The 13,070-nt window shown below is 26.5% G+C and overlaps 2 protein-coding genes across 2 annotated transcripts; both read right to left on the reverse strand.

Annotated features, from left to right (window-relative positions):
• Positions 1 to 1,283: 1,283 nt before the first annotated feature.
• LOC127239501 (40S ribosomal protein S21-2-like) lies at positions 1,284 to 3,557 on the reverse strand. The gene is made up of 4 exons (XM_051257693.1): positions 3,410 to 3,557; positions 2,972 to 3,065; positions 2,714 to 2,846; positions 1,284 to 1,532 (listed from the first exon to the last, which is right to left on the reverse strand). Exons 2-4 carry the CDS (start codon positions 3,019 to 3,021, stop codon positions 1,467 to 1,469), a joined length of 249 nt encoding a protein of 82 aa, XP_051113650.1. The 5' UTR covers positions 3,022 to 3,065; positions 3,410 to 3,557; the 3' UTR covers positions 1,284 to 1,466.
• A 1,153-nt stretch (positions 3,558 to 4,710) lies between these two features.
• LOC127239305 (epsin-3-like) lies at positions 4,711 to 7,261 on the reverse strand. Its single transcript, XM_051257394.1, has 4 exons — positions 6,983 to 7,261; positions 6,777 to 6,896; positions 6,329 to 6,490; positions 4,711 to 5,363 (listed from the first exon to the last, which is right to left on the reverse strand). Exons 1-4 carry the CDS (start codon positions 7,138 to 7,140, stop codon positions 4,919 to 4,921), a joined length of 885 nt encoding a protein of 294 aa, XP_051113351.1. The 5' UTR covers positions 7,141 to 7,261; the 3' UTR covers positions 4,711 to 4,918.
• Positions 7,262 to 13,070: the final 5,809 nt, after the last annotated feature.

Raw genomic sequence — 13,070 nt, forward strand, 5'->3', positions numbered from 1 at the left:
AATTTTGGTGAAGGATCCAAAGCTATTCAATATTTTTATCACATTTTTTTTTTTTCCTAATAGTCTTTGAATCTCATATAAAGTACACTATCATTCACCTCAATTCAATTGTACAATGGCCATCTAGTTAGTTAGTTAGTTAACTAATTCAATAAAATTTGAGTTCAAAATAATAGTAAGAAATGATTGGGATGGGTATGGTGTGGTGTCACGTAAATTTACTACCTCCGTCCTTGTGTCTGCTACACTGGAGACTCGCTATTTTAAGATATTTTTGAAGGAGTGTAATTAGTAGATAATTAAGAATGTATTAGTAAAAATAATTATTCTATAATATAAATAATTATAAATTAAGATTAAGATAACTAATTATTTTAATTAAAATTTAAAAAAAATTAAAAAGTTTAAAATGAGATTAAAGTGTATAATTATTTTCGAAAAAAAAAATGACATAAAATGTGGAACGGACAGAAATAGCAACGTGAACATGGTACGTGAGACGGAGGAAGCAAGAGACAAAGGCTGTCTGCTTTTTGCAGTAATCTTCCTTGCAATTACAGTTAAATAGAATTTCCTACTTTTGAATTTATGAGCTCTTTAAAAAAAATGACAAGTTTTGCAATGTGTTATGCGAATTCAGGTTTTCACATGTTACTAATCTTGACAAAGTTAACAAATCTAACATTTAACTATTATTCTTCCTTCAACGCTTATTTACAGAAATATAACTTTTATTATATTCTCTCTTCATTATTTTTTTTTAAAATTTTCGTGTTGGACCCAAATATACTAATTTTTGCGGACGGAGGGATATTTATTTGAATGTAAATGTTTTGTGGTGGTTTAACACAACACTAGACTACAAATATCAGAAATTTCTACACTTCTAAGCATTTTGGCCATACGTATGAGATGAAAACACTATTTTTAAATGCTTGATAGAGAAGGGTCACGAGTGACTGAATGCAGCCAGCCCCCACCGACCCCCCCCCCCCCCCCCCAAAAAAAAAAAAAAGATAAATAAATAAACTTAATTATCACATCACCACATGTATCATCTAATTTGCAAGCTGTGGGTTCAAATAAATTTTGTGACTTTTGACGAGGATGGTGGCTATGTAAATTAAAATTTTGTAGATCACAGAGAGCAGATATTTTAGTTACAAATGGAACTCAGCTTTTCTACTTCATCTTAAAAATGGCCAAATTCTACTCAGCAAAGGATGTCTAACTAGTTCGAAATTTTAGCAAGGGCGAAAAAGAATTAGATAATACTAATAACATTATTTCACAAATACGATATTTAATAATTAGGAAACATAGAGAGATAAGTTTTGAGTTCCATATGTTTGATTGAAGTCACATGACTACCATAGCACAAACATTGTTCTTCCAAAAAAAATACGACCAAAAATAACAACTCGGAAGAGAAGTGAAAAGGGGTAATCGAATATAGTTTTTACTAATCACTGCTGCTTGGTTTCGACTTTCTTTTTCTGCCAGAGTCTATCAAGGGCACTGTCAGCATCACCCTGCCATCAAAAGAATCGAAATTTCCACATTCGATGTAAGAAACCGCACTAGAGGAGGAGATTATATGAAGCAGGCAGATCGCTTAAAATTCTCATATATCGCAGTAAATGATTACAAGGCATGGGCATTATGAGAAGATGTCCAACTTTAGAGAACGGTTTGGTTGGAATGAATTTGGACTATAATGATTTCAAATAACTCCCTCAAATCCATTTGTTTTATTTGGCAACAAAATGAAGTCCAAATCTACAAAGTCAAATTGTGATTTCAGTTTTATCCTCTTTTTACATTTTAAATACTCTTTAATGCTAAGTTATTTCGAATACTTCATAATAACAAACAAAATATTTAAATTCCAATGTATTTCAAATAAGTATTTCAAACCCATCCACTAAAAATTATGCCTTCAAATTAAAATCTTCCAAACAGGGCCTAAATGTCTCTTGAACTTTCAATATCACAAAAACACCAGACAAAAAAAGATTGAAAAACTAGTACAGTAGAAAAGATTGAGATTTTTGGAGCTTAGAAGCTCATAATAACAAATAAATCCCTCTTAATTTTTCTTTTACTTATTTTTTCCCTCCAGAGCACATAAGCTCCATATGAATATTCTAGAGAATATTTTAGAAACTTCAAATTAAATAGTAGTATTTGTTAATAATTATTCACAGTTTTAATAGTGTCATCATGTCTATTTTAAAAACTGATATGATCGCGGTAAGTGCTCATATTATCAAGTAGTTTACCATCTAAAAAATGCTTCACTAGCTCTCGCCATTAGTTCAATTGAAGAATAAGATCACACATTACAAGCTCTTAAGACATCTTATAAGCTGCACGGGTTTGTAACACATTTTAAATAAACCTTCCCAATCAAGCTAAAAGTAAACACCTTTTTTCTTTCTGATATATAACTTTATAGCTACATCAACAAAGAGTGAAATAAACAGCTGAGTTCAAGGTTCATAATATGTATATTCATCTAATGAAGACGACTCAAATAAAAATTCATCAACACCAAAAATTCAGCTAGCATTAGGCATTATCAGCATCCAATTACTTGTATTTCAACAAAACTACTGCAAATTGACAATATGAACTTGGAAAAATGATAAATTACCCTAGCAAAATATAAAAGAAGAAAACAAAGTTTAAAAGGGGGCAAAAATGCAAATACCTGTGCACGAATAAATCCACAGAGAGCAAAGGTAGAGAATTGGCCCGTATATCGACCACTCTCATCTAAATGCCCAAAATTAATTTGGACAGAAGCATGGTCCTTGGAGGTGATCAGCCTGTTTGTAGCAGAGCTGCATCATATGAAAAAAGTCGGATCAATTAAATTCTCAGGTTCTCAACCATAAACAATTGATACATCTTAATCGAACAAGAGAACAATATGCAGCATTAGCAGAATGAAGAAACGATATCTCACCACTTCCTGGGGATGTAGAGATCCATGTTTTGCCCCTCTTCGTTCTGCATCTTGTCTGACTTTTATCTCAGATAATTCACAGTGCAAAATTCCACTGAATCATCAACAAAAATATGCAATCAAACTCAATACCTTGCTCCGCCACAATCCAATTAAAAGTTGTGCAATAAGACTATTGGCAGTTTACACATCAGTAACATCATAATAGAGAAAGTGTGAATTAAATAACTTAAATGTCAAATTACAAAAACCCGAATCTAAGCAAATCGAGGGTAATAGCATCAAAAGCTCGCAATTTACTGGAACCAAACACCCGTTTACCAAAGACGATAAACATTCAGCACATAACATCTGATTTGCTGGAGTATGTAGTTACTCGTTCAGAAGCACGCAGGCACGTAGATGAAGAATTACAAATTGGTTGGAAGAACACCGTACCTGAAGAGGAAGCTTGAGGCTGTGAGAGGCTGGCGCAAGGGAAGGGAAATGGCGACGGCGCTGTCCATGGCTATATAGCACCAAAAGCAAACCCTAATTATTTTTATTTTTATTTTTAAATTATAATTCCTCCTTTCGACGACAATAGTTACATCTGCTTTTGCCAATTAATATATATATATATATATATATATTTTTTCAATTTAAACTATTATTTTTATTTTTTTATTTAAAATTATTTATTTTTTATTTTATAAAATGTATATATATAGTAATATCAAAATATTTTTTATTTTTATTTAAATTAAAAATATATCAAGGGTGTGTTTGTTTGGGGGATTGGATTAGACTTATACTATTCATCCAATTTTTTCCCCCCACATCAAATAAAAATCAATTTTACATTCGAAACATCGCATCAATACTTATTTATATCATATCATACAACTATTCAAATTCAAAATTTTTACTATTCAAATCTCAATTCAAAATCCAAACTACCAAACAAACACACCCCAAGTGTTCAATTACTTCAATTACTTTGTACCGTACAAATAATTTTAAAGGATAAAAATGTTACACTCCTTCACAAAGACGATTTGAATTAAAACCGAAGGACGTAATATTTTATTAGAGTAAAAATTTAGTCCAAATTAAAATTTTTTTTTTTTTTGTCTCATTAGAAAAAAAAAAATATTAAAATTAATCATATACAAAAAAATAAATTATCATTTTCAGTCCACCATTAAAATTTCAACGGAATAAACTGACGTGACAAGTAATTTGAAACAAATAGGCTGTTGGAGCCCCCCATTTTTTGCCCAACCCATTGCACAAATGCAACGGGTTGGAGTTGGTTTGATAAAGTTTGAAAAAATTTTATTTAGATTTGATATTAAAATAATACTTCTTCCATCCAGACGCGGAGTTTAAGAAATAATAGTATTTTAATTATAGTGGATAGGTAAAAATAGTGTAACGACATTTTTGCCCTTACTTTTTGGTATAAAAGTAATAATGTGATGTAAAATAAGGGTATATGTAAAAAAAAAGTGGGGTATTTAATGAAATGTTTACTTTGGACATCCGAAAATATAAATATGTATACTTTATAACTGGACAAAAATGAAGTATATGATTGAGATGTTTTGTAAGATAAAAAAATATACTTTTATCTAAAAAAACGTAGATTCTAAACAATAAAAAAGTAAATTTTAAGTGTTCAAAAACCTTTCTCAAATCCTTGAAGCCAAGCCAACCTATTCTTCCAATTTTAGGACAATCATCCTTAAAGACCGATAGAAATTAAGTTTCCGAGAGTCTAAATAATAACAACCAAGCTGTAATCAAGAACACGAAACAAGAGTTTAAGGAAGAAACCGCGGCCTAAATCATGTAAGAACACATTGCTACTGTTTTATTCGAACAGCGAAACTGCGCTAACACTCAAGTTAACATAATGTGTGTTCGACCGGCAATCCAAACACGTGTTTTTAAGACAAATCACGATCAGCGCGCCGTAGAGAGCAGCGGCGTAGCTGTCAGAACCTCGGCATCATCAAAGGGATGTTGATCTCCCGTCTTTCCGGACACATCTTGCCCTGCTGCTGCATTGGCAACAATTTCGTCGTTTGGAGCAAAGTTCTCTTTGGAATTTACTCGAATTTTTAAGTCCTTATCGACGAGGTTAAGGGGGCCATTACTAGCCACGATACATTCGTTTTTTATTGAAAAGAAATCTTCTGAGCTGCCGTCGACGGCTGATTTGCACCGGGCGACTGGCGGCTCGGGTGGGTCCCGGCCGCCGCCGCCGCGGTGGCTAAAGCTTCCAAAGCCCTTAATGCCGCGCGATATCCTCCTGGCTTTATCTCTTTCTTCTTTTAGAAAAGAACCTTTTTCTAGAAGCTTCAGTACTCTTTGGGATTTGTTCCGAACACTCAATCCCCAATCAAATCTGCAAATTATAGAGATATATCTTAAAATTGATTATATATTTTTGAAATTGTTTTGATATTATAAGTACTTCCTCTATTCCTAGTAATTTACACTTTATTCTTACTATATTTCAATCTAATACTAATATTTCTATTTTAGTAATAATTTTTTTTTTTTTTATTTAAGGACATTAGATCATCAAATAATCTAATTTTTATTATTTACTGAAAGTTCAAAAATTGGTCGATGGTACGACCAATCAAATATTGCTATTTTTGTAATATAGCAAAAGAATCTTCGGAGGAATATATGAAAAAAAAAAAAAAATGTGTGAAAATTTTCGCTCGTATGCAGTGAATCAAAAGCTAAAAAACGAGAGTTTTGAATTAATTAAAATAGCTAAAACCAAGAGTTATATTTCCTCTTTTGCGTGTTGATCTTGAAATATTAATTATTATACCAAAATACAAATAAGAAGAAATGATAAAAATACTTCTATTAAATATAAAAATATTTTTAATATTAAATGCAATGATACAAAATATAATATAACCTTGCAGATGAACGAAAATGATACTTCCTCCGTCCCACTTAATTTGTCAAACTATTTCTATTTCCGTCAGTTTCACATTATTTTTCACTTTATTTTTTAAAATACAATTATACACTTCAATCACATTTTAAAATTCATAATTTATAATTTTTTTTATTTTCATTAAACTATTTAATTATTTAATCTTAATCTAAAATTATTTTTTATTAAATTTTAATTTTAATGACTCATTAATTACGTAATATCTAAAATTCCGTGTCCGTCCTAAATAGGACAAATTAGTCGGAATATGAAATAACCAAATTTTTAAAAATTAAAATGTAATCGACAAAAAAAATCATATAATTAAAATAATTCTTATAACTATTAATAACAACAAATTGGGACAATCAAGGTCATAAGATGAGATAAAGCAAAAGAAATTAGAGTACCCTTTGTCGTCGAGGTGGTGGAAAGTCAGCATCTCGGCAATAACACCGCTGTCCGATCGGAACTCCTCCGCCGCCCTCTCCGGCCCGTGTGTCACCAAATGCTCCACCACTACCACCGCCGTGTACGGCGGCCGCCAATTTCTACTATCGAATTTCACTAACCTGCAGACAATCAATCAATTAATTCATTAATTAGATCGACTCAAATTATTACCGTTAATTAATACTCCAAATTAAGGTCACATGTCACAATTTACTTATTTGTTATTATATTTAATATTAAAATTATTTTTATTTTACAAATGTCATATTCTATTCTATTAGTATTACGAGACATTAATAAAAATATTTTTGTAATATTTTTTTTAAATTTGTATTATATTTTGATGATATAATTAATATTTAAAAATTAATATTAAAATAATTAATAATTAAGTTATTGATCGACCTTTTGTGGAGGATGTCGACGATCCTCCAGTAATCATCCACTTCAAAAGCTGCCTTCGAAATCATCTTCAGAGTTCTTGCGTCGGGAGGAATATTCCCATTCGTCGCTTCTTCAGCCAATCTTGAACAAAAACATATTCATTTTTTAAAAAAAATAAAAATAAATAAATAAAGTGAACAGAAATTGCAGATCGATCGGAGACGTACAGTTGGGCTGGGGTGACGTCAGTCAGGGCTAATCGGGCGGTCTTGATTTTCTCCTTGAGGAAGAAAGAAGCCTGTTTTTTGAATTCGTGGAAAGTCGCCGCTCCGCCGCCGTCGCCGCCGCCGCCGCTGCCGCTGCCGCTGCCAAGAATCGACGACATGTTACTCCGGTGAAATATTGCAGAGATTCTTGATTAGTTGTGGATGGAGAGGAGAGAGAGAGTGGGGTTCTTTTGTTAGATGAGAGAGGAAATTAAAGTTTGAAAAATAGGGGTGGGTGGGGGCTTGGGGAAGAAGACGATTTCAATGCTGCTGCCTACATATAGTTTAATAAATTTGTGTTTAGTTATATTTTAAATAATTTTTGTCACTTAAATTTAGTAAAAACTAATCCCGTCCGTCCCACATTATTTGTTTCTATTTTTTATTTTCGTTCATCTCACATAACTTATCTTTTCTATTTTTGAAAATATAATTATGCACTTTAATCATATTTTAAATTTTAAATTTTATAATTTTTTTAACTTTAATTAAACTATTTATTTGTCTTAATCTTAATCTATAATTATTTTTATTAAATAATAATTATTTTTACTAATACATTTTTTAATGATTTTTATTATTTATATAGTATATTTTTTAAAATATCTCATTAAATAATTTTTTTTATATTACACTATTAATTTATTTTACATTCAAACATCGCATCAACTTCTATTTATATTACATCAAACAATTATTCATATTTAATTTTTTCCTATTCAAAATCCAAACCCAAAAAGTAAAACCCACGAACAAACACACCCCTATTGGCTGCTATTTTGAAAGTTTGGAAAAAAAATAAAAAGTTAGTATTTGATTTGATGTTTTATGAGAAAAAAAATGTATTTGTGTGATATTTTTTTTTTAAATGAATAGTGTCAAATTAGTGAAAGTGTGTTGTGTAAACAAAGTCTATATTTGGATATTTGGATTTTAAGTTGATATTTGAAAAATAAAAAATTTGAATTTAAATAGTTATAGGATATAGTAATATAAATAAATATTAATGTGATATTTTAAAAAAATTAATGAATAATAAAATCTAAGAAAACCCCTGCCAAAATAACATTTTTTTTTTTCGTATTTGTTCTACACCCTCCGTCTCGTAGAGAGATTATCACTTAATTTTTTGCATGTAAATTTTTTAATATTAATAGTATTATATTATATTGTAGTGAAAAATACAAAAATATCCCTACTACTATTGTGTAATATAAAAGTAATGACATTTGTGTAATATAGTGTAAGTTGAAAGGATATTTATTATGTTAGGTAGGTGGTACAACTACTAAATTAGGAAATGATAACATTGTTTTGGAACGGACGAAAATAGAAAATGACAACCTTTCAATGAGACGGAGGGATTATTATAAATAATAAAAATATACTTATTCCGTCTCTTAACAAACTATTCATTTTTTTCATTTTGCTATGTCTCATAACAAAGTATGTATTATTTTTTGTAACGGTATTATCTACCTAATATTACAAATATCCTTTCAATTTACAATATATTCCACAAATATCATTACTTTTATATCATATAATATTAATAAGAATAGTTTAGCCTTTTTACCTTTATTTATACTATATTCTAATATATTACTAATATTTCTAAAACTCTATACAAAAAGTTTTTGTATATTGATAGATAGATATGGAACCGAGAGACTCTATTATATAAGAATTTGTGTCCAAAAATTTGAATATATATACTCCCTCCACCCCATAACAAAATATCCATTTTTTCATTTTAGTCCGTCCCATAACAAAGTATCAATTTCCTTTTTTTAGTAACTGTACTATCTACCTAACATTACAAATATCCTTACAACTTACAATATATTACACAAATATCATTACCTTTATATCACACATACTAACAAGGTTATTTTAGTCATTTATACTTTATTTCTACTATATCCCAATATAATACTAATATTTCTAAAACTACGTATATATTTGCACCGAGGGAGTATGATATAATTCCTCCATTCTATTTCAAACTACGCATTTGAAGGTTAAATATTACTATTTCCGTTTTCAAGATTTATGTTTATTATATCAAACACAAATTTTTAAAAAAATTGTGTAAAATAATTTCTTTTCACTTTTATTGTGAAGAAAAAGTAGAAAATATAGTAGTATTTTTTATTTAAAAAATAAATAAATAAATAAATAAATATTATATAGTATTTTTATGAAAATAAATAAATAACATAAATTTGAATAATAAAGGAATATGGTATTTAATGTAATAAAATTATTAAGTTAATGATAATATATTATAGTATTATTTTTTTTTATGTGAATGATATTATTAGTATTTTTAAAATATTAAGTAATATATATTCTTTCTGTCTAAACTCAATGTATTTCTTTTACTATTTTTATTTGTTTAATTCAAAGATATTTATTTTTTATTAGAGTTAAAATAATTTATATATATATATATATCAAATACTTCTAATTTTTATAAAAATATATATATTTTTTAATTTGTACTGCAAAGGCAAAAATGTCAAGACCATTTTACATATTTTTATTAATCAATAAAACACTACTATTATTTTTTAATCTATTAAAAAAAAGAACAAATAGTATATACTTTAAGTTATAACGGAGAAAATATAATTAAAAAAAATTTAAAACATGTGTTAAAATATTTTAAAAACTATATGCAACATGAATATCATTTAAATAATAAAATTTTATATAATAAAAATAAATAAGAGCATATATTTATTCATAATTAATATAAATTAATTTTATAAAAAATTAAATTTTTGTAAATATATATAAAAAGGATTTGATTATTAAGAAGATATAGCATGTGATTCTTTAGGTTGAGTTTGGAATAATATTTGATTTGAATTTGATATTAAAATAATATTTGACATGATATTTTGTAAGAAAAAAAAATTCGAAAGAAATAGAGTCAAAATAGTAAAATTTGAAAAACTTGACAAAATTAAATATATCTTAATTTGAATATAATTTACTAAAACTAAAAATATGTCAATTAAGTTGGAACAAATTTTAAAAAAAAGTAATTATATATAATGGTAATTAATTAAGTTGATTTGTATTTATCAAATATATTTTATATGAGTATAATGGACCATTTGATATTTAGTAGTAGATTAAAAAATATTAATATTTTATTGATTGGTGAAAATGTGTAAGAAGTTTTAGGGTTTAGGTAAAGTAATTATATATATAATGATATATTTGTAAGGAAAAAAATCAATTTACTCCAAATATAAATAAAATTTCTCAATTTTGGTCACAATATAGAAAACTCATCAAATTTAGTCTAATTATAAATAATTTCAATCAATTTTGGTCCCACCGTTAAAAAATTAACGGAAATTACTGACGTGGACATAACGGATGTAACGTGACAGCTGACCTAGAAACTAAACGGCCGTGTACAATTATACACAGCCATGTATTTTTCAGTGTATAAATATATATGGTCATGTTATTACACGACGATGTATAATTCTATATGATCGTGTACCTTTTTGTTTTGGTCTGAAAATTTTAATTTTTTGTTATATTTTTTATTGAAAAAAATATTTTTAATTTAGGATAGTTTTGTTATAATTTTTTTTTTAAAAAATAATATTTTGAATTTATAATAGTTGATATGATTGAAATAAAAAAAAAACAAATTCTACTATTTACCAAAAATATTTCTCTTAAAAACATTCAATTACACAATTTTTTTTTTTATTTTTGTATATTATAGTAGTATTAATAATTAATTATACATTTCAATATAATTTCAAACCATTTCAACATAAACATATATAATTGTATTGAAATAATAAATTAATTTTTAATACTATTATAATATACAAAAATAAAAAATAATTGTGTAATTGAGACCAAAATTGATTTTTTTTTTTCATATTTGTAATTTAGATAAAAGTTACGAATATTTTGGTATTAGTGTAATACTTCGTCTGTCCCATATAAAGAGTAACATTCGTTTTTTTACATAGTTTTTTTAATATACGTATTATGTTGGGTTGTAGTAAAAAAGACGAAAAATACCCTTATTAGTATTGTGTAATATATATATTGTGACATTTGTGTAATATACTGTAAGTTTAAAAGATATTTATTATATTAGTTAGACAGTACAATTACTAAATTAGGAAATTGTATTCTTGTTTTGGGACATACGAAAATGGAAAATGAAATTCTTTTTATCAGAATGAGAGAGTATTAAGTTTGCTAAAACAAAAACGAAATACTTTGAAATATGACAGAAAAATGATAAAAATAATACTCCCTCCGTCCTTTAACAATCTATCCATTTTTCCATTTTTGTCTGTCACATAACAAAGTATTCATTTTCTTTTTTAGTAATTGTACAATTTACCTAACATTACAAATACTCTTCTAATTTACAATATATTACACAAATGTCATTACTTTTATATCATACAATACTAATATGGTTAATTTAGTTTTTTTACCTTTATTTCTACTTTATCCCAATATAATACTAATAATTCTAAAACTCCGTGCAAAAAGCAAATGAATATATAGATATGAGACAGAGGGAGTATTTAAATTTGGCATATCACTATTTATTATTATTATTACTCCTTCCGTTCTGTCATAAATGACCTCATTTTCTTTTTGGTACGTCCCACAAAAGATACGTCTTTCCATTTTTGGTAAATTTATCAATCTTAAACATACTTAACAAATATAAATTTAATTAAACTTCTATCATCTTACACGTAGGATCCACAAAAATCCCGTTATTTCTATATCTCTCGTCAATTAACAAATATTTTTATCTACCTTTAAAACTCCTCATTTTTTATAAAACTAATTTATGATAATGATAAATAAATAAATACTTTTTTCTATTCATTTGCATTATATAATTTTTATTGTCTACAAAATGATATGCATATTGCATATATTATATATTTTATTGAGATATAATTATAAAAATATTTAAAATACCAACAATACTACGCATATAAAAAATATTAAAATATTATCTTAACTTATTATTAATAAATTAGTGACCTACACTATCTAAAATACCGTATCCCTGATAAAAGACTCTAACAACTTTTTGAAGAGCTTTTAGGTTATTGAATTTTATCAGTCAAAAAGCTAATTTAAGTGTTTGGTAAATTAACTTTCTGAAAGAGCTTTTTGGACCTAAAAAGTTAATTTCTGAAAAGCTCATTTACCCAGCGTTTTGAAAGAATTTTTCTATTTTAATTTTGGTTATTCCTTATTTACACTTAAAACATAATTATTTATTTTATACATATAAATATATTTTTATACCAGTATTTATTAATTATTTTTAATATATTTAATTTATTAAATTATATTTTTATTTTTGTAAATTTAAAATAATTACTATTATTAATTATTACATATAAATTATTTTATTTGTAAAATATATAAATTTTAAAACTAAATCAAATAAAAAAACAAAAGTTATTAATTTATTTATATATATTAAAACAACAATTAACATAATAAAAATATATATACAAAAGATTTATTATTTTATATTTTACATAAATTTAATAAAAAATTATTATTTTTTAGTAAAAATAATTTTCTCACATCTAAAAAATAAAAATAAAATAAATATTTTATAATATTTTTATAATTTTCAATAATTAATAACAAAAATTTTCATAAATTTCAAACCAAAATGAACAAAATTAAGTATTTTAAAAAATAACATATCAATGTCCTTAATAGTCATTTTATGCATAAACAACTAATATCAAACCGTTGTTTTACCAAACACTTTAATACAAACCGCTAATTGAATCAGCTAGTCAAACCAACTAATTGAATCAGCTAATAACTAACAGTTAATTAAATCGCCTTCAATCTTTCACGGGAGAAAGGGAGTACTCCCTCCGTCCCATGTAACATGGGTGTATTACTGTAGACACGAGAATTTAGGTAAAGTATAATTAGTAAGTAATTAAGAAATATATTAATAAAAATAATTATTATTTAGTAAAAATAATTATAGATTAAGATT

Source organism: Andrographis paniculata, unplaced genomic scaffold, assembly GCF_009805555.1.
Source record: "Andrographis paniculata isolate CXL003 unplaced genomic scaffold, ASM980555v1 Contig77END, whole genome shotgun sequence".
NCBI lineage: Eukaryota > Viridiplantae > Streptophyta > Magnoliopsida > Lamiales > Acanthaceae > Andrographis > Andrographis paniculata.

Coding starts and splice junctions, on each gene's coding strand:
- LOC127239501 (XM_051257693.1), bottom strand. CDS start 3,021: ATGCAGAACGAAGAGGGGCAAAACATGGATCTCTACATCCCCAGGAAG. Junction 2,847..2,971: donor CTCTACATCCCCAGGAAGTG/GTGAGATATCGT, acceptor CATATGATGCAG/CTCTGCTACAAACAGGCTGA. Junction 1,533..2,713: donor GTGGATTTATTCGTGCACAG/GTATTTGCATTT, acceptor TTTTGATGGCAG/GGTGATGCTGACAGTGCCCT.
- LOC127239305 (XM_051257394.1), bottom strand. CDS start 7,140: ATGTCGTCGATTCTTGGCAGCGGCAGCGGCAGCGGCGGCGGCGGCGAC. Junction 6,897..6,982: donor GACGTCACCCCAGCCCAACT/GTACGTCTCCGA, acceptor TTTTTGTTCAAG/ATTGGCTGAAGAAGCGACGA. Junction 5,364..6,328: donor CACCACCTCGACGACAAAGG/GTACTCTAATTT, acceptor TATAATTTGCAG/ATTTGATTGGGGATTGAGTG.